This window comes from Entelurus aequoreus, linkage group LG12, assembly GCF_033978785.1.
Source record: "Entelurus aequoreus isolate RoL-2023_Sb linkage group LG12, RoL_Eaeq_v1.1, whole genome shotgun sequence".
Lineage (NCBI taxonomy): Eukaryota > Metazoa > Chordata > Actinopteri > Syngnathiformes > Syngnathidae > Entelurus > Entelurus aequoreus.
Genome location: NC_084742.1, coordinates 52,286,373 through 52,307,036, shown reverse-complemented (window position 1 = coordinate 52,307,036; position 20,664 = coordinate 52,286,373). Strand labels below are relative to the sequence as shown.

Here is a 20,664-nt window from a genome sequence, read left to right as displayed (position 1 = left end):
AACAGGAAACAAGCAAAAGGAAAGCGTGCCGTTCGCACGAGAAGCTAAAGGACCAAAACTTAGCACTGGAATCATGAACTAGAAGCCAAGAAACAAGAAATCAACCTGCGTGACTGTTGCATACCGCAAACAATGAAGCCAGACCGAGTGTGGCGAGCAACGTGAATAAATAGCTCTCTGATTAGTGCTCGGTAGCAGGTGAACGTGCCGAACACTAATCAGAGGAAGGTGAAACAAATTAGTACCCATGGTAACCAAAACAAACCCAGACGTGCACAAAACAGGAACTAAGGGAGTCCAAAACTAACAGAACATAACTAAACCAAACATGATCCGGCCACGGATCATGACACCGTCTCTTTTCTGCTCTGCCACCCTCTCCTTCGTGGAGATGATGCGCTAGCTGTTCAAAGTCAGGACTCGGGGTGGACCACTCATCTGTGCATCAGTTGGTGACGTCTCTGCGCTGCTGACCTGTCTCCGCTCAAGATGATCTCAGGCTGGCCCCACTATGGACTGGACTCTCACACTATTAACTAGATCCACTATGGACTGGACTCTCACACTATTATGTTAGATCCACTATGGACCGGACTCTCACACTATTAACTAGATCCACTATGGACTGGACTCTCACACTATTATGTTAGATCCACTATGGACCGGACTCTCACACTATTAACTAGATCCACTATGGACTGGACTCTCACAGTATTAACTAGATCCACTCGACATCCATTACACTGGTTTCTCATTGTAATCCCATCGGTTTGAGTTTTTTCTTGCCCTGATGTGGGATCTGAGCCGTTGTGGCTTGTGCAGCCCTTTGAGACACTCGTGATTAAGGGCTATACAACTCAACTTTGATTGATGATTGCTTGATTGATTGTCCTTCTTGGTATAGGGGGACGGCGTGTCGAAGTTGGGAGAGTGGCCGTGCCAGCAATCTGAGGGTTCCTGGTTCAATCCCCACCTTCTACCATCCTAGTCACTTCCGTTGTGTCCTTGAGCAAGACACTTCACCCTTGCTCCTGATGGGTCCTGGTTAGCGCCGTGCATGGCAGCTCCCGCCATCAGTGTGTGAATGAGTGAATGTGGAAAATAGTGTCAAAGCGCTTTGAGTTCCTTAAAAAAAAAAAGGTAGAAAAGTGCTATACAAGTACGACCCATTTACCATTTACCATATCATATCCTTTCGACACCACTTCTTTGCCTAAGTTACCTAAGTTTTTGATCATCTTGCATCTCACTTGGTCGTTTCCCCGAGGTCGTATTTTTAACCTGTTTTATTATTTGAACCATTTTATTCATAGAAAATGAAATATTTATGGTGTTTCTGAATCCATTATCATCAGTCATTTTCTCAATATTTAAATCAAGTCTTTCTTCTCTCTTTTGTCATTTCTCAAATGATCATTACTGTGCACTTTAACAAATGTTTTTACTTCATCTTTATTTCTTACCAGACACCGTGTCCCATCTTTCCTCGCACGGTGTTGATGTTCTCTTCTGACCCCTGACATGTTCTTGATCATTCCCCACACCTGCACTGATGGAGTATCCTGAAAATCAATCAATCAATCAATGTTTATTTATATAGCCCTAAATCACAAGTGTCTCAAAGGGCTGTACAAGCCACAACGACATCCTCGGTACAGAGCCCACATACGGGCAAGGAAAAACTCACCCCAGTGGGACGTCGGTGAATGACTATGAGAAACCTTGGAGAGGACCGCATATGTGGGTAACCCCCCCCCCCCCCCTCTAGGGGAGACCGAAAGCAACGGATGTCGAGTGGGTCTGACATAACATTGTGAAAGTCCAGTCCACAGTGGATCCAACACATCAGCGGGAGTCCAGTCCACAGCGGGGCCAACAGGAAACCATCCCGAGCGGAGACGGGTCAGCAGCGCAGAGATGTCCCCAACCGATGCACAGGCTAGTGGTCCACCCGGGGTCCCGGCTCTGGACAGCCAGCACTTCATCCATGGCCACCGGACCTATGCAACTCCCCCTCGCAAGGGACAGGGGAGAAGAGGAGAGAAGAAAAGAAACGGCAGATCAACTGGTCTAAAAAAAGGGGGGGGGGGGGGTCTATTTAAAGGCTAGATTATACAAATGAGTTTTAAGATGGGACTTAAATGCTTCTACTGATGCGTTCCTCTTATTCTAAATGCTTTATTCCGTTTTTTTCATTGCATCTGTGCACTCTTGTGTCCACCACAGCACTATCTACCTTCTTTTTTTCCCGATCCTGGGTCTCCTCTGTTTGGCTGCCTCCATTATCCTCTTTGTAATATCTGTATCAAGTTGCTCAATATATCTTGATAATGTCCCGTTTGTAATTTCTCTAAAGTGTTGCCAGTCAGCATGATTGTACTTCCATCTTCTTTCTTAGTGCCTTTCTGTCCTTTGGTTCATGTTCTTGTGAATGACAATTGGGTAGATGACTTCCTTTATTTACTTCCCACTCCACCTTTCCTGCTAACCCTTGTGACACTATAGTGTTGTGTCTGTTGCTCTTTCTTTCAACGTAACTACATCTAAGCGTGTACACACACAATTTCCCCCCCCTCCAAAAATGCTTCCATGAAGTCATCCTTTCACCCCACACTGTGCTATGTGCATCAAAGTCACCACACCAAATGATATTTCCACTTATTGTTTCTAATTGAATGGATTTGTCATTTCTTGCATGGATTATAGAAGTTTAGCACTTTATACCCTTCTTTATTATTCCATATTTCAAGTTCTTGTGTTAGTTTTAATATTATATAATGCATTTTTTGTAATATAATGCTGAAGAACTACTTTTAGCGGCCGAGGGTGGAGTCGGCTCTCTTGGTTGCTTTGTTGGGTCTGCTCCTGTCCCTGGCCATGCTCCCCTCACCCCAAAAGACGATGGCGTGGGACACCGCAGAGGCCACCACAGTGTATGTTTTGTTGTTGTTGGTTTACTTTTGTGGCTGTGTGTAGAAGTGGCTGGTTGCATCAGCTCTGCTCTTTTAATGTCCTACTCAGTGGCCTAGTGGTTAGAGTGTCGGTAGGTTGTGAGTTCAAACCCCGGCCGAGTCATACCAAAGACTATAAAAATGGGACCCATTACCTCCCTGCTTGGCACTCAGCATCAAGGGTTGGAATTGGGGGTTAAATCACCAAAAATTATTCCCGGGCGCGGCCACCGCTGCTGCTCACTGCTCCCCTCACCTCCCAGGGGGTAATCAAGGGTCAAATGCAGAGAGTAATTTCGCCACACCTAGTGTGTGTGTGACAATCATTGGTACTTTAACTTTTAATAAGGCAACAAGAGACAAATTCAACAATTCTCTTTTCTAAGGTAAATCTGCACATCAGATATAGATCATCTACATCAGGGGTCCCCAAACTACGGCCCGCGAGCCGGATACGGCCCCCCAGCGTCCAAAATCCGGCCCGCGGAAAGTCCCAAGTAAAAAAAAAAAGGTATATTTTTTTTTTTTTGTATTATTTTTAAAAAAATTTGTCTTTACTAGTCCATTTTCTACCGTCTCCTAGCCACTCAGGCAAATTATATTGTCTAAAAATGTTACCATCGATAACGTTACATGCAGCAAGTGCGCTCTTTAAGTCAATTAGTGCGCGAGGAATATATATATATATATATATATATATATATATATATATATATATATATATATATATATATATATATATATATACACACACATATACTGTACATATATACACATATACATACATATATACACATATATATACATTGACATATACATACACATATACATATATATACACACATATGTACACATTTACATATACATATATACACACACACACACATTTACATATAATATATATATATATATATATATATATATATATATATATATATATATATATATATATATATATATATATATATATATATATATATATATATATATATAGTGCAGCCCCCAGCCAAATTGTTTTACCCCAATGCGGCCCCGGAGTCAAAAAGTTTGGGGACCCCTGATCTACATCAACAATAGGATTTGTCTGATTGGTTTAATTAAAAATGAACAAATACATAAATCAAAAAAATCGATTTTTATTATTTTTTAACACAGGTGGCGATGAGGTGGCGACTTGTCCAGGGTGTAACCCCGTCCCCGCCTTCCGCCCGATTGCAGCTGATATAGGCTCCAGCACCCCCCGCAACCCCGAAAGGGATAAGCGGTAGAAAATGGATGGAGGGATGAATTATTTTTTTAATTGATTAAGAACAGCGATTCATTCCAGACATCTATCTTTTGACACCCCTGATACTCACATACTTTCAACATTAAACAAAAATCCGTAACATAACTTTAAAAACCTATAATTTTATCATTACAATCAATTATAGTATTCCATTTTTCTTCTTAAAATGCTGCATTAAAAAAAAGGGATCAAAAGTCACGTGTCAAACAGAGCCCGGTTTAAGGATCGCCTTAAAAATAGCGACCATTAACTCGGGCGAGCATGTAGCACTGTAGCGATTAGTGAACTACCTCTCTGTGATCACCACGCCTCTAAAAGTAGTTCTTCGGCATTAGTGCTTACAATACCAATATCACTAATACTCGGCTAATATTCATGTCTGGACATGAAAATGGAGTATTGTTGGCACTTTTTGAATGTTTTTTAGACGGCAAAGTAGATGATTATCGTTAGCTTCATTGCTAACTACCTCGTACTTACCGTGTGTGACAAATTAGAATGGATAAACAAGAAATACGTAAAAGGTTTTACTTTAAAGCGCTTTGATACTATTTCCACATTCACCCATTCACTCACTGATGGCGGGAGCTGCCATGCAAGGCCCTAACCACGACCCATCCATCAGGAGCAAGGGTGAAGTGTCTTGCTCAAGGACACCACGGACGTGACTAGGTTGGTAGAAGCTGGGGATCGAACCAGGAAACCTCAGGTTGCTGGCACGGCCACTCTACCAACCGCGCCACGCCGTCCCCTATGTCTGTTCTTGTCTCAAATAAGGATTGTGATTGATAGAACTAAGGCTGAAACGACACGTCGACATAGTCGACGTCATCGGTTACGTAAATACGTCGACGCCGTTTTTGTGCGTCGACGCGTCGCATATTTACGTCACACTACCGTCATGGCGAAGCGCAAAGCAGACGATCAAAGCAGACGATGCGAGCGAGGGGGGAAAAGCATGCCAAAAGTGGTCAAAAGTGAGGGAGTATTTCAATAAACGGCCTAATAATGTTGTTGTATGCACACTGTGTCGAGCGGAAATGGCCTATCATAGCAGCACAACGGCTATGAACGAACATTTGAAAAGAAAACCATCAACTAGTCAATCGTCCGTGTGAGCATACGTTGTCATCATTACACAAAAACATGAATGTGTCATTTGTATCTGCTAGGGGTGTAACGGTACGTGTTTTGTATTGAACCGTTTCGGTACGGGGGTGTACCGAACGAGTTTCTAAGCTAAAACTAAAGTGTTAACAAGCTGCTTTGCTCCGTCTGCCTCTGTCTCAGCACGCAGCATTGTCCCACCCACACAACCATCTGATTGGTACACAGAAAGCATTATCAGCCAATCAGCAGTGCGTATTCAGAGCGTTACCAGCCAATCAGCAGTGTGTATTCAGAGCGCATGTAGTCAGCGCTTCAGCGTGGAGCAGATAGGTGTTTAGCAGGTGAGCATCAGGCAGCGGACTCTCCCCAAATGATAATAAACACCTCCCAGTCAACTACTAGTAACATCACTATGAGCCCGTTGACCTTCTAGAAATATAAACTGCAGCTCAGCTCACTCGCAGTCCTGGCTTGAGGTGAAGGCTAATTACCTCTCAGTTCCAGCCACATCGACCCCTTTTGAGCGCCTATTTTCAGCTGCTGGGAATATTGTAAACAAGAAAAGAACCAGAGCATGTACACATGCTAACCTTTCTTCATTACAACTGTTAGTCACTCATTGGAATGAGTAGAATTGGTTATGGTGTACTGTGTTGGACTGGATGTTTATTTTGCACATTTTAAAAGCAATACTTAATGTTTACAGTGCTCCAGACTATTTAGATTTGCACTTTTTTGTATTGGATGTTTATCTTTATTTTTGCACATTTGAGCAAATAAGCAATACTTTCACTTTTGTTGAAATGTTTACACTGTTGTTACAGAATATTTCGTTTTGCACTTTTTTGTATTGGATGTTTATCTTTATTTTTGCACATTTTAAAGCAAAATAAGCAATACTTTTACTTTTGAAATGCTTATACTATTGCAGAATATTAAGATTTGCACTGGATGTTGACTTATATATTTGCACATTAAAAAGCAAATAAGCTACTTTTAATTTTGTTAAATGTTAAAAGTTTTAAATGTTTATATTGTTACAGAATATTTAGTCATGTTGTCAATGTTGACTGAGTGGCCATACTTCTTTTTTTTTTGTAAATAAAAGCCATGCCTTTTGAAAAAACGGGCCTACATTTATTTTTTCATCTTCATTTCGAATAAAAAAATAATCGGTAAAAGGAAAAATAATCTATAGATTAATCGGAAAAATAATCTATAGATTAACCGATTAATTGAAAAAATAATCTATAGATTAATCGATAGAAAAATAATTGTTAGCTGCAGCCTTAGATAGAACTGCCTATCACTCACAATGATGATTATGAAAGACATAAGCATCAAGACATGGGGACGGCGTGGCGCGGTTGGGAGAGTGGCCGTGCCAGCGACCTGGGGGTTCCTGGTTCGATCCATCCATCCATCTTCTTCCGCTTATCCGAGGTCAGGTCGCGGGGGCAGCAGCCTAACCAGGGAATCCCAGACTTCCCTCTCCCCAGCCACTTCGTCCAACTCTTCCCGGGGGATCCCGAGGCATTCCCAGGCCAGCCGGGAGACATAGTCTACCCAAAAGTGTCCTGAGTCTTCCCCGTGGCCTCCTACCGGTCGGACGTGCCCTTAAACACCTACCTAGGGAGGCGTTCGAGTGGCATCCTGACCCTATCTCTAAGGGAGAGCCACGCCACCCGGCGGAGGAAACTCATTTCGGCCGCTTGTACCCGTGATTTTGTCCTTTGGGTCATAACCCAAAGCTCATGACCATAGGTGAGGATTGGAACGTAGATCGACCGGTAAATTGAGAGCTTTGCCTTCCGGCTCAGCTTCTTCTTCACCAAAACGGATCGATACAGCGTCCGCATTACTGAAGACGCCGCACCGATCCGCCTGTCGATCTCACGATCCACTCTTCCCTCACTCGTGAACAAGACTCTGAGGTACTTGAACTCCTCCACTTGGGGCAGGGTCTCCTCCCCAGCCCGGAGATGGCACTCCACCCTTTTACGGGCGAGAACCATGACCTCCACCCATTTACCATTTATGTATTTCTTGTTTATGCATTCTAATTTGTCACACACGGTAAGTACGAGGTGGCTCACAATGAAGCTAACGCAGTGGTTCTTAACCTGGGTTCGATCGAACCCTAGGTGAGTCGGCCTCAGGGGTTCGGCAGAGCCTCCGCCGCGGAGGTCAAGACACACCCGACTCATCGTGTAAATAAAAACTTCTCCCTGTTGGCGTATTATGGATACCCCCAAACAATGTTCCCTCTAATTTTCCATATGTGTGAGCAAACGCAAAAACTCCTTGAGCATTCGGTGGAGCACATGTGAGCGACGTCAGACGTGCACATGCACTGTGGTCACACCTGCAGCACACCTGTCCCAAACCTGACTAAATAACAAGTTCAATGTTTTATTATTGTAATCAAATGACAGCAGTCATTTCCATGAGATTATTTTCTAATATGAGTGTTTTGGGCCACTTACAATGACTATAACATATTGTTTTTCATGAGCTGTGTTGTGGTTTTATATTTCTGGGTGGGGGTCCTACTTTGGAAATAATGTGTACCCCTTTCAGATATCGCATTTAGTCCCCACCAAAACATTCACATGTTGCACAATGAGATGTAAACATGGGATCATGTGTACATTCCTGTAACTTTCCGTTTGTAAAATATATCTTTATTAGTATTTCTTTAATATAATAACATCATTTTACGATCACGGTTCGGGTTCGGGGAATGCGCATATGAAACTGGTGGGGTTTGGTACCTCCAACAAGGTTAAGAACCACTGAGCTAACGATAGTCAGTCTAAAAAACATTCAAAAAGTGCCAACGATACGCCAACGGGAACTCCTCTACTCCGCTCATAAAATCCAATAAATAAACATCCAAAAACCGCATTCACATTTGGTGACTTGAATATTAACAAGTATTGGTGATATTGTTATTATAAACTCTTACACAGACCAACTATTTACAGCGGCGCCATGATCCCTTCCTGTGTGCCTATAGTTTACATCATCTCCCTGTAAGTTTATTGTAGATCATAAATCATACATCTCAGCATAGCGGCTAACGACTTTTATTCATCATCAAATGGTGTCGAAACTACGAGATATGATTAAGAAATCAGTGACATTTCTGTTGTTTGTTTGCCAGTTGATTCCCGTAAAGACAGTTGGCATGCCAAGAAAACGCGACAATGATTGAGACGATGGTGGCCTGCAGGAAAAGCATGACCCCGTAGGTGGCCCCGGCTGCGGGGCCGGGCGGCAGCGCTACGGACCCGGCCAGGATGGCCCTCACCTCCGACTTGATCATGTGGAGCTCGTCCAGGATGGACAAAAAGGTGCAGCAATGGAACCACTGGTGGCTGTGACCCCAGATGTCGAAGTGACCCGGCGACAACCTCTCCGGGACCTTGCTGATGTTAAACCCGGCCGCCGCCAGCAGCCAGAAACAGTGGCGGTAGAAGTAGACGGAGGCGGTGGAATACGGCGATCGGACGAGGAGGCGGTAAAAGATGGGCGTGGACGACACCAGAAACGGGAGGAGGAAGACCAGGGTCCGGATGGCGTATCGATAGCGCCTCCACTTTTGGCGAGTGTAGCAGCAGGACAGGAGGCAAATAATGGCCACGACACAAGCACTGGGGATGTAGAGAGTCTCGAAGAAGAGTCGGAACTCCGAAGGCTTCAAGTCCCCGTCGGCGTTTATCTGGTCCAGCCCGGGCCGGGGGTGGATGTAGTAATGGTACGCCAAGGACGACCCCACCGTGTAGGCGCTGATGGTCCCGTAGTCCACGAAGAAGCAGACTTCTCTCACCACCAGCGACATGGAGTTCAGCAAGTGGGCGAAGCTGCTGGACACCAACAGAGACGAAACGCACAGGAAGTAGGTCCAGAGCGGGTAGAAAAACGGGTGCCACCCGGACGGCGCCTCCTCCCAGTCAAAGACCTCGGCGAAGTGGTAGGCGAACACGAACACGGGGAGGAAGTGCGTCCAGAAGTTGCCCGTCTCGTTGGTGGGCCGGAACGCCGAAAGGACGCAATCCCGGAAGCTGTAGTTGGGGAAGCGGTAGCCGGTCAGGATGAAGTTCTCGATGACCCGGGGCGGCACGTCCGAGTAACTCAGAAGAGTTAAAGGACGATCGCAGTTGAGCAGCATCACAACAAAATTATTCAAAAATAAAATTACTAGCAAAAACAAAAATTGCCTTGTGGTCCAAACCGGGCCCCTGACCCTTATTTTGGGAACCCCCGGTTATATTAAGAAAATACATTTGTGGTTCTTCCGGTGCGGACCGACTGTCCCCTTTGATCCCGTCAGAGGTTGTGTAATCGTGTCGGCTTTACAGTCCACACAAAAGACAAAATGTCCAGGGAGGAAAAAAATGGTCAAATATTTTTACTTCACCCCGTTAGGACCGCACCTTCCACGGAGTAAAACCAAGGCAGGTTCCAGTTGCCGTGTTAAATCCTCCATTCAGCGCCGTTACAATGTTGCGGCATCCGCCGTTTCCGGCCATTGAATAGGAAGGACGCAATCTGACCTACAAGCGTGTGGTAACACGACCTATTCCGGTTATGGGTTTCAAAATAAAACTACTCGTCATGATTACTAATGCGTTTTTTTTTTTGTGGACGATTTAAACAATTAAATAAGCTAAAGTTTACACGTAACGAATCTTCAAATCCCTAAAAAAACAAACAAATATTGTTATTTTAATGCAAACTTTCAAAATAACACAGAACCAATAACTGGAATTTAACAGCCCAAAACATGAGCAATGCAACTAAAAAAAACAAAACAGCACTTTATATACTTCTAGACTTTAAATGAAGCTGCTAAAATACTGTAACTTGATTTGATTCAACCCACTGATTTGTAACTCACATACCCTCTACGTCACAGGTGTCAAACTCAAGGCCCGGGGGCCAAATCTGGCCCGCCAAATTATTTTACGTGGCCCGTGAAAGCCCGGAAATAATATGCGTTCTTTCCCATGTGACATTAAAAATCATCTACTGTATGCAATTCAATATTATTAAAATCTAAATATTTTATTATCATGTATTCCAAAAATATTTGTTGTTAAAATAAAGATAAATAGTGTACTTTAGTACAGTACTTATCCATCTGCTTGACTTATGATTTCAAAACAAATGATCAATCAAATTGTAGACTGTAAAATTCACAATAGATTTTACGTTTAATTCCGCCGACTGAGTTTTTTTTACCGTAAAATCAACTTTGGTACTGTTTTTTTCCCATATACAATAAGACACTAAAACAATAAAAAACAACTGAAAAAAAACATTGAAACAAGATTTTACGTAAAAAAAACAAAAACTGGCAGCTCTGTTGCTTGAATTTTGCTGCTAAAAACAGTGGTATGGTTTTTCCATTCCATTCCTTATATTATTTATTTTTTGTATGCTGTAAAAAAACCCCACTGCTTTTACTGTAAAATTCTGGTGACTGAGCTGGCAGTTTTTAAAGTAAAATTTTAATATTTTTTTGTAGCTTATGTAAAAAAAAAACATTGTTATTGTATCATATATATATATATACAAACATGTATATTCGTATATCACTCATTGTTAAATGCGGCCCTCTGAGGGCAACCAAAACTGCGATGTGGCCCTCAATGAAAACGAGTTTGACACCCCTGCTCTATGTATTGTACTTGTATTTTAAAATTGTTTATCATTATGGAATTGCAATATTGTTGTGTATTTTCAATTCCTGTGTCCTTTTATTGTGGATGTTAGATGCACCATAGGTGCATGGTGCTAAATCTGGTGCAGTCATCTCCTTAATGTAACTGCACGTTGTCCTTCAAATAAACAAATACTGCACAGCACAAAATAAATGTGTTTTTGTTTGAAGATGCAGGTGCAATAGTTTCCCTTCATGACTGCCACAAAAATAGATTCCATCCTTGGTAGAGTTTTTTTGACGAATCATTTAGTAAAAAATATAATTTCAGTGTACCATCAGTTGGCAGAATACTTACCATTTTATCGTAACAGGCACGAATGTCCAAAGTGTGGCCGCAGGGGCCGTTTGCAGCAAGCAGTGGAGGTTTTTTTGGCCCGCAGGATATTGTCAAAATAAAACGACAGTAAAATGTGGAATAAAAGAGCAAACAGATGTTACGCAGTGAGAAAGAACAACACAAAGCTTGTCTTTAAATATACACTACCGTTCAAAAGTTTGGGGTCACATTGAAATGTCCTTATTTTTGAAGGAAAAGCACTGTACTTTTCAATGAAGATAACTTTAAACTAGTCTTAACTTTAAAGAAATACACTCTATACATTGCTAATGTGGTAAATGACTATTCTAGCTGCAAATGTCTGGTTTTTGGTGAAATATCTACATAGGTGTATAGAGGCCCATTTCCAGCAACTATCACTCCAGTGTTCTAATGGTACAATGTGTTTGCTCATTGGCTCAGATGGCTAATTGATGATTAGAAAACCCTTGTGCAATCATGTTCACACATCTGAAAACAGTTTAGCTCGTTACAGAAGCTACAAAACTAACCTTCCTTTGAGCAGATTGAGTTTCTGGAGCATCACATTTGTGGGGTCAATTAAACGCTCAAAATGGCCAGAAAAAGAGAACTTTCATCTGAAACTCGGCAGTCTATTCTTGTTCTTAGAAATAAAGGCTATTCCACAAAATTGTTTGGGTGACCCCAAACTTTTGAACGGTAGTGTATGTCGTAAGACGATGCACAGAGAAGAGTATGATTGCTGTCAAAAATGAGCTAGAAAATTAAAAATGGGACAATGAACATTTCTTAAAACACCTTGATAATACTTTTTGTCAAAGACTGTTCATGGAAACAACTCAGTAGAAAGCAGAAAAATAATAAAATAAGATGGTGGCGCATGGGTATGCTGCGGCTATGCTAACACTCTTGGGAGTGTAGAGCGATTTGGCAAAAAACACCCGTCATTTCTGTCAATTTCATGGCTGGCTCAAAGCGTGAACACTCTGTGATCACATACGACCGACAGACAATTCTGGATGTGGATGGATCGGGTCGTTATAGACTGAAAGATGCATGTACGGTGGACCTCCTCGCTAGCATGGGAATACTTTGTGGGCTACATCGAGCGGCCTTTGTAGCAGCGGAGTCAAGTGCTAGCGGTGACCGCCAATGGAGACGACATAAGCGGTGCGAGCGGAAGCAGAAGCGGGGATGCCGAGCTGGGCTAACAACAAAGAGAAAAGCTAACCAAAGAAGCGTGGAGTCTCCGGGTAAGAAGCCATTTAAACTAGAACTAGCCGGCGTCAGGCTGGATAATCCCTGCACACATAGCAATTCTCTTAGAATAAAACACAACTCACATAATGTTTTTTCTTTTGTGACCGTGTCAGAGGCAGACATACATTGTACTGAGGTAGCTAACTATGATGCGTTCAGTTTATCGCAACATCAAGCAAACAATCTGAATATCCCCGTCGTATCAATTCCTAGATATGGTCGAAACGATTTAAAGTGCAATACGCATAATAAACGCAACATTATTAATATTGCTACTTCGGATAATTTCAACAAACAATCCTCAAAACAGCCCACTACCTATAATATGGGCTTTTCAAACATAAGATCATTATCTTCCAAAACGTTATTAGTTAATGAAGTCATTAGAGACAACAAGCTTGACGTCATTGGTCTCGCCGAGACCTGGCTCAAACCAGACGATTTTTTTGCGCTAAATGAGGCATCTCCTCCTAACTATACCAATACACATGTTGCCCGACCTCTTAAAAGGGGAGGGGATGTCGCACTAATATACAATGAAAACTATAATCTTACACCTAACCTAAATAATAAATATAACTCGTTTGAGGTGCTCACTTTGAGGTTTGTCACACCGCTGCCTCTCCACCTGGCTGTTATCTACCGCCCCCCTGGGCCCTATTCGGACTTCATCAGTGAATTCTCAGAGTTTGTTGCTGATCTAGTGACGCACGCCGACAATGTAATCATAATGGGGGACTTTAATATCCAAATGAATACCCCATCGGACCCTCCATGCGTGGCGCTCCAGACTATAATTGATAGCTGTGGTCTTACACAAATAATAAATGAACCCACGCATCGCAACGGTAATACGATAGATCTAGTGCTTGTCAGGGGTGTCACCACCTCTAAAGTTACGATACTCCCGTACACTAAAGTAATGTCCGATCATTACCTTATAAAATTCGAAGTTCTGACTCATTGTCAACAAACTAATAATAATAATAATAACTACTATAGCAGCCGTAACATTAATGCTGCCACAACGACGACTCTTACTGACCTACTGCCTTCGGTAATGGCACCATTCCCAAATTATGTGGGCTCTATTGATAACCTCACTAACAACTTTAATGACACCCTGCGCGGCACCATTGATATTGTAGCACCGCTAAAGCTAAAAAGGGCCCCTAAAAGGCGTACCCCATGGTTTACAGAAGAAACTAAAGCCCAGAAATTATCATGTAGAAAGCTGGAACGCAAATGGCGTGCGACTAAACTTGAGGTTTTCCATCAAGCATGGTGTGATAGTTTAATAACTTATAAACGCATGCTTACCTCAGCTAAAGCTAAATATTACTCAAATCTCATCCACCTCAACAAAAATGATCCTAAATTTCTGTTTAGTACAGTAGCATCGCTAACCCAACAAGGGACTTCTCCCAGTAGCTCCACCCACTCAGCAGATGACTTTATGAATTTCTTTAATAAGAAAATTGAAGTCATTAGAAAAGAGATTAAAGACAATGCATCTCCGCTACAACTGGGTTCTATTAACACAGATACGACTGTATATACGACGGATACCGCCCTCCAAAATAGTTTCTCTCTCTTTGATGAAATAACATTGGAGGAATTGTCAAAATGTGTAAATGGGACAAAACAAACAACAAGTTTACTTGACCCAATTCCTGGGAAACTTATCAAGGAGCTTTTTGTATTACTAGGTCCATCAGTGTTAAATATTATAAACTTATCACTTTCCTCTGGCACTGTTCCCCTAGCATTCAAAAAAGCGGTTATTCATCCTCTACTCAAAAGACCTAACCTCGATCCTGATCTCCTGGTAAACTACCGGCCGGTGTCCCACCTTCCGTTTATCTCGAAAATCCTCGAAAAAATTGTAGCACAGCAGCTAAATGAACACTTAGCGTCTAACAATCTCTGTGAACCTTTTCAGTCCGGTTTCAGGGCAAATCACTCTACGGAGACAGCCCTCGCAAAAATGACTAATGATCTATTGCTAACGATGGATTCTGATGCTTCATCTATGTTGCTGCTTCTTGATCTTAGCGCCGCTTTCGATACTGTTGATCATAATATTTTATTACAGCGTATCAAAACGCGTATTGGGATGACAGACTTAGCCTTGTCTTGGTTTAACTCTTATCTTACTGACAGGATGCAGTGTGTCTCCCATAACAATGTGACCTCGGACTATGTTAAGGTAACGTGCGGAGTTCCCCAGGGTTCGGTTCTTGGCCCTGCACTCCTTAGTATTTACATGCTGCCGCTAGGTGACATCATACGCAAATACGGTGTTAGCTTTCACTGTTATGTGGATGACACCCAACTCTACATGCCCCTAAAGCTGACCAACACGCCGGATTGTAGTCAGCTGGAGGCGTGTCTTAATAAAATTAAACAATGGATGTCCGCTAACTTTTTGCAACTCAACGCTAAGAAAACGGAAATGCTGATTATCGGTCCTGCTCAACACCGACATCTATTTAATAATACCACCTTAACATTTGACAACCAAACAATTAAACAAGGTGACTCTGTAAAGAATCTGGGTATTATCTTCCACCCAACTCTCTCGTTTGAGTCGCACATTAAGAGTGTTACTAAAACGGCCTTCTTTCATCTCCGTAATATCACTAAAATTCGTCCCATTTTGTCCACAAGCGATGCTGAGATCATTATCCATGCGTTCGTTACATCTCGTCTCGATTACTGTAACGTTTTATTTTCGGGCCTCCCTATGTCTAGCATTAAAAGATTACAGATGGTACAAAATGCGGCTGCTAGACTTTTGACAAAAACAAGAAAGTTTGATCATATTACGCCTATACTGGCTCACTTGCACTGGCTTCCTGTGCACCTAAGATGCGACTTTAAGGTTTTACTACTTACGTATAAAATACTACACGGTCAAGCTCCTGCCTATCTTGACGATTGTATTGTACCATATGTCCCGGCAAGAAATCTGCGTTCAAAGAACTCCGGCGTATTAGTGATTCCCAGAGCCCAAAAAAAGTCTGCAGGCTATAGAGCGTTTTCTATTCGGGCTCCAATAGAGCGTTTTATATTCGGGCTCCAATATGCCCTCCCGGTAAAAGTTAGAGATGCTACCTCAGTAGAAGCATTTAAGTCTCATCTTAAAACTCATTTGTATACTCTAGCCTTTAAATAGACTCCCTTTTTAGACCAGTTGATCAGCCGTTTCTTTTCTTTTCTTTTCTACTCTGCTCCCAACCCGGGGTGGACCGCTAGCCTGTCCATCAGATGGGGACATCTCTACGCTGCTGACCCGTCTCCACTCGGGATGGTTCCTGCTGGCCCCACTATGGACTGGACTTTCGCTGATGTGTTGGACATTCACAATATTATGTCAGACCCACTCGACATCCATTGCTTTCGGTCTCTCCTAGGGGGGGGGGGTTACCCACATATGCGGTCCTCTCCAAGGTTTCTCATAGTCATTCACATTGACGTCCCACTGGGGTGAGTTTTCCTTGCCCGTATGTGGGCTCTGTACCGAGGATGTCGTTGTGGCTTGTACAGCCCTTTGAGACACTTGTGATTTAGGGCTATATAAATAAACATTGATTGATTGAAAAGGAGCAAAGGTCACCGCCTCTGTCCGTGGTGCTGAGGACAGAGCACCATCAGACGGGGGCGTGGCAGTGCTGACGGCGAGACACAGCTGGCAGGTGATTAGATTTCACAGGTTGTACGTGTTAATCTAATCATCTGTTGTCTTTAACAGTAAGCGGCCGGGAGCGGAAGAGAGAGAGGATACGGACGTGACCGAAAAGTCACGTTCTGCTGGAGAAAGACTTTGTTAAAAAACAATTGATCATTAAAACCTTGTTAAAAACCTGCACGCTTAGCTCTTGTGCCGTGTCTACAGTGGAGCTGCTGGGAGGCAGCTTCCACAATACATTATATCAAAAATGTATAACGCAAAGAACTACAGAGGCAGGAAATAAGCACAAAAAGTATAAAACAAGCTAACTAGAATACTACGCGCATGTTGAAAAGAATATAACAGTCAATTATTAGCCAGGAACAACATGGTGCATCCTCAATAGCATTATTAAAAATGGCACTAAGAGGGATACCCCCAATATGATGGAAACATAAATAATGACAACATGAAGGAAGTACTTGAAAGCTTCAATAATTACCTTGTAAATATTGGACCAGAATTGGAGGAAAAGATTCCAGACCCAGTTTCAACTGAGGACTTCAGTGACATCATAGATAGAAATCTCAACTCAATGTTCCTCACAAAAGTGACACAAGAGGAAAATAGTTAAAATTGTGGAAAAAAACCAAGACTTCAGTCGAATGTAATGGAATTGATACGGAAACGATAAAAAATGTTATTGAAGAGATCTCAGGATCATTAATGTTTGTTAGTAAGCTATCATTTCAAACAGGCAAATTCCCAAACAAAATGAAAATAGCTAAAGTTGTACCAATTTATAAGACTGGAGACAAACACCAGTATACAAATCATAGACCTGTTTCTTTACTTCCACAGTTTTCTAAAACCATTGAAAAACTGTTCAATAACAGATTAGAGTGTTTCACAAATAAAAATAGAATACTAGCTGAGAACCAGTATGGAGACGGAGCTAATGTTTCAACTTCGATTACTTTTATTGAAATTAGAGAAAAGATTACCAATGCAATAGATAGTAGACAGTGTGTGGCAGCAGTGTTTATGGATCTAACACTATTAATCACAATATTTTAATAAAAAAAATTAGAACGGTCTGGCATCAGAGGGTTGGTCTTAAACTGGATTAGAAGCTACTTGCAGGAAACAATACGTGAAGCTCGGCGAAGAGACGTAAATATATCCTGTGGTGTGCCCCAGGGATCAATACTAGGACCAAAAATTGTTCAATCTTTATACAAATGACATTTGTAAAGTTACAATAGATTTAAAGTTAGTATTATTCGCGGACGACACAACAGCGTTTTGTTCAAAAGCTAATACAAATAATAACAGAAGAAATGAACACATTAAAAAGATGGTTTGACAAAAACAAACTATCCTTAAACCTCAGTAAAACTGAATTAATGCTATTTGGTAACAGTAGAAGTCAAACACAAATACAAATAGACATTGAAAGAGTAAATTCCATCACATTTCTAGGTATGATTGATGATAAAATGAACTGGAAATCTCATGTAAAAAATATACAACATAAAGTAGCAAGAAACACGTCAATAATGAATAAAGCAAAACATGTTCTAGAGCAAAAATCACTTCATATCCTCTACTGCTCGCTAGTGTTACCATATCTGAGTTACTGTGCAGAAATATGGGGAAATAACTACAAAAGTACACTTCATTCATTAACGGTGTTACAAAAAAGATCAGTTAGAATAATACATAATGTTGGATATAGAGAACATACAAACCCTTTATTTATTCAATCGAAAATAGGGAAATTCCTCGATATAGTGCATTTGCAAACAGCTAAAATTATACACAAAGCAAACTATAACCTGCTACCCGAGAATGTACAACAATTCTTCTCAACTAAAGAGGAGAAATATAACCTTCGAGAAAAATGTAATTTAAAACATTTGTATGCACGTACAACACTTAAGACCTTCAGTATATCAGAATGAGGAATTACATTATGGAATGGATTAATCAAAGAAATCAAACAATGCACTGATATGACCCAATTTAAGAAACTGTTCAAACTTAAAGTGTTTACAAAGCACAAAGAAGAACCATGATAAACATTCTGAATTTATTCCATCCATCCATTCATTTTCTAGATAATCTCATTTATTTCACTTTATGAAATATAACTTACAGCACTAATTATTATTTATTTTTAATGTTATTACTTATGGAGTATAGTGTGAATAAATTTAGAACAGAAAGTGAACAAAAGTGTTAGCAAGTGCTATGTAAAGGAAAATGGGTAGGATTAAATAAGCTCTGCTTCTTCCTGCTCCTTTTCGAACATGTTGAATAGAAACTGGAAATTGTGATAAATCATGTTGTATTCATGCATGTTCAAAATGAACACAAACTCAACTCAACATGTCAGTTTTTAGCATTTCTTTACAAAATAAACTAGCCTCCGCATGCTTTTTGTTCTTGGAAAAAGTTTGGACACCCCTTCCACGTGCCTAGCTCATGTGGTAGAGCCCATAGTTTGATTTGAAACATACCTCTTTTGTAATAGCATACAATAAATGTGTTTTTCCCATTTGTAAATAATATTCACTGCAAGGAATGGTAATGCACCGTTTTTATTTGTTATTCCTTTAGTGGCACATCAATCAAAGTTGACTTCTGTAGCCCGTAATCACAAACGTCTCAAAGGGCTGCACAAGCCACAACCACATCCTCGGCTCGGATCCCACATCAGGGCAGAGAGTTGGGTCGAAGATAATATCGAGATTCTTTACCAAGTCGCTTTGTGTCATTGTTTTGTTTTCAAATGTTAAGGTGGTATTATTAAATAAGTGTATAATTGTTTGGTTGTCAAATGTTAAGGTGGTATTATTGAACAAGTGTATAGTTGTCAAATGTTAAGGTGGTATTATTAAATAGGTGTATAATTATTTTATTGTCAAATGTTAAGGTGGTATTATTAAATTGGTGTATAATTGTTTGGTTGTCAAATGTTAAGGTGGTATTATTAAATATGTGTATAATTGTTTGGTTGTCAAATGTTAAGGTGGTATTATTGAACAAGTGTATAGTTGTCAAATGTTAAGGTGGTATTATTAAGTGTAGAATTGTAGAATTGTTTGGTTGTCAAATGTTAAGGTGTTATTATTAAATAAGAGTGTAATTATTTTATTGTCGAATGTTAGGGTGGTATTACTAAGTAAGTGTAGAATTGTTTTGTTGTCAAATGTTAAGGTGGTATTATTAAATAGGTGTATAATTTTTTGGTTGTCAAATGTTAAGGTGGTATAATTAAATAAGTGTATCATTGTTTTGTTGTCAAATGTTAAGGTAGTATTATTAAATAGGAGTATAATTGTTTTGTTGTCGAATGTTAAGGTGGTATTATTAAATAAGTGTATAATTGTTTTGTTGTCAAATGTTAAGGTGGTATTATTACATAAGTGTATAATTGTTTAGTTGTCAAATGTTAAGGTGGTTATATTAAATAAGAGTATAATTGTTTTGTTGTGGAATGTTAAGTTGGTATTATTAAATAAGAGTATAATTGTTTTGTTGTGGAATGTTAAGGTGGTATTATTAAATAGGTGTATAATTGTTTGGTTGTCAAATGTTAAGATGGTATTATTAATTAGGTGTATGATTGTTTTGTTGTCAAATGTTAAGGTGGTATTAATTAGGTGTATGATTGTTTTGTTGTCAAATGTTAAGGTGGTATTATTAAATAATTGTATAATTCTCAAATGTTAAGGGGGTATTATTTAATAAGAGTATAATTGTTTTGTTGTGGAACGTTAAGGTAGTATTATTAAATAAGTGTATAATTGTTATGTTGTCAAATGTTAAGGTGGTATTATTAAATAGGTGTTGGTGTCTAGCAGGACCGATAATCAGCATTTTCCTTTTTGTTAGTGTTAAGATGCAAAAAGTTGCTGGACATCCATTGTTAAATTTCACTAAGACACGCCTCCAGCTGAGTACAATCCGGCGTGTTGGTCAGGTTTAGGGACATGTAGAGTTGGGTGTCATCATGTAGGATGTCACCTAGCGGCAGCATGTAGATGCTGAAGAGTGCATGGCCAAGAACCGAACCCTGTGGAACTCCGCACGTTACCTTAACATACTCCGAGGTCACATTGTTATGGGAGATGCACTGCATCCTGTCAGTAAGATAGGAGTTAAACCAAGCCAAGGCTAAGTCTGACATACCAATACGTGTTTTGATACGCTCTAATAGAATGTTATGATCGACGGTATGGAAAGCATCGCTACGGTCAAGGAGCAGCAACATGAATGAAGCATCAGCATCCCTAGTTAGCATAGTGGCACATGAGTTCTATTACATATATATTATTAGTTTCATAC

General features: G+C 40.7%; 1 protein-coding gene across 1 annotated transcript; it reads right to left on the bottom strand.

Moving 5' to 3' along the window:
* Positions 1–6,747: 6,747 nt before the first annotated feature.
* On the bottom strand, positions 6,748–9,927 carry paqr9 (progestin and adipoQ receptor family member 9). The gene has a single exon (XM_062067049.1). The coding sequence runs from the start codon at positions 9,521–9,523 to the stop codon at positions 8,486–8,488; it is 1,038 nt and encodes a 345-aa protein (XP_061923033.1). The 5' UTR covers positions 9,524–9,927; the 3' UTR covers positions 6,748–8,485.
* Between the last annotated feature and the right edge of the window lie 10,737 nt (positions 9,928–20,664).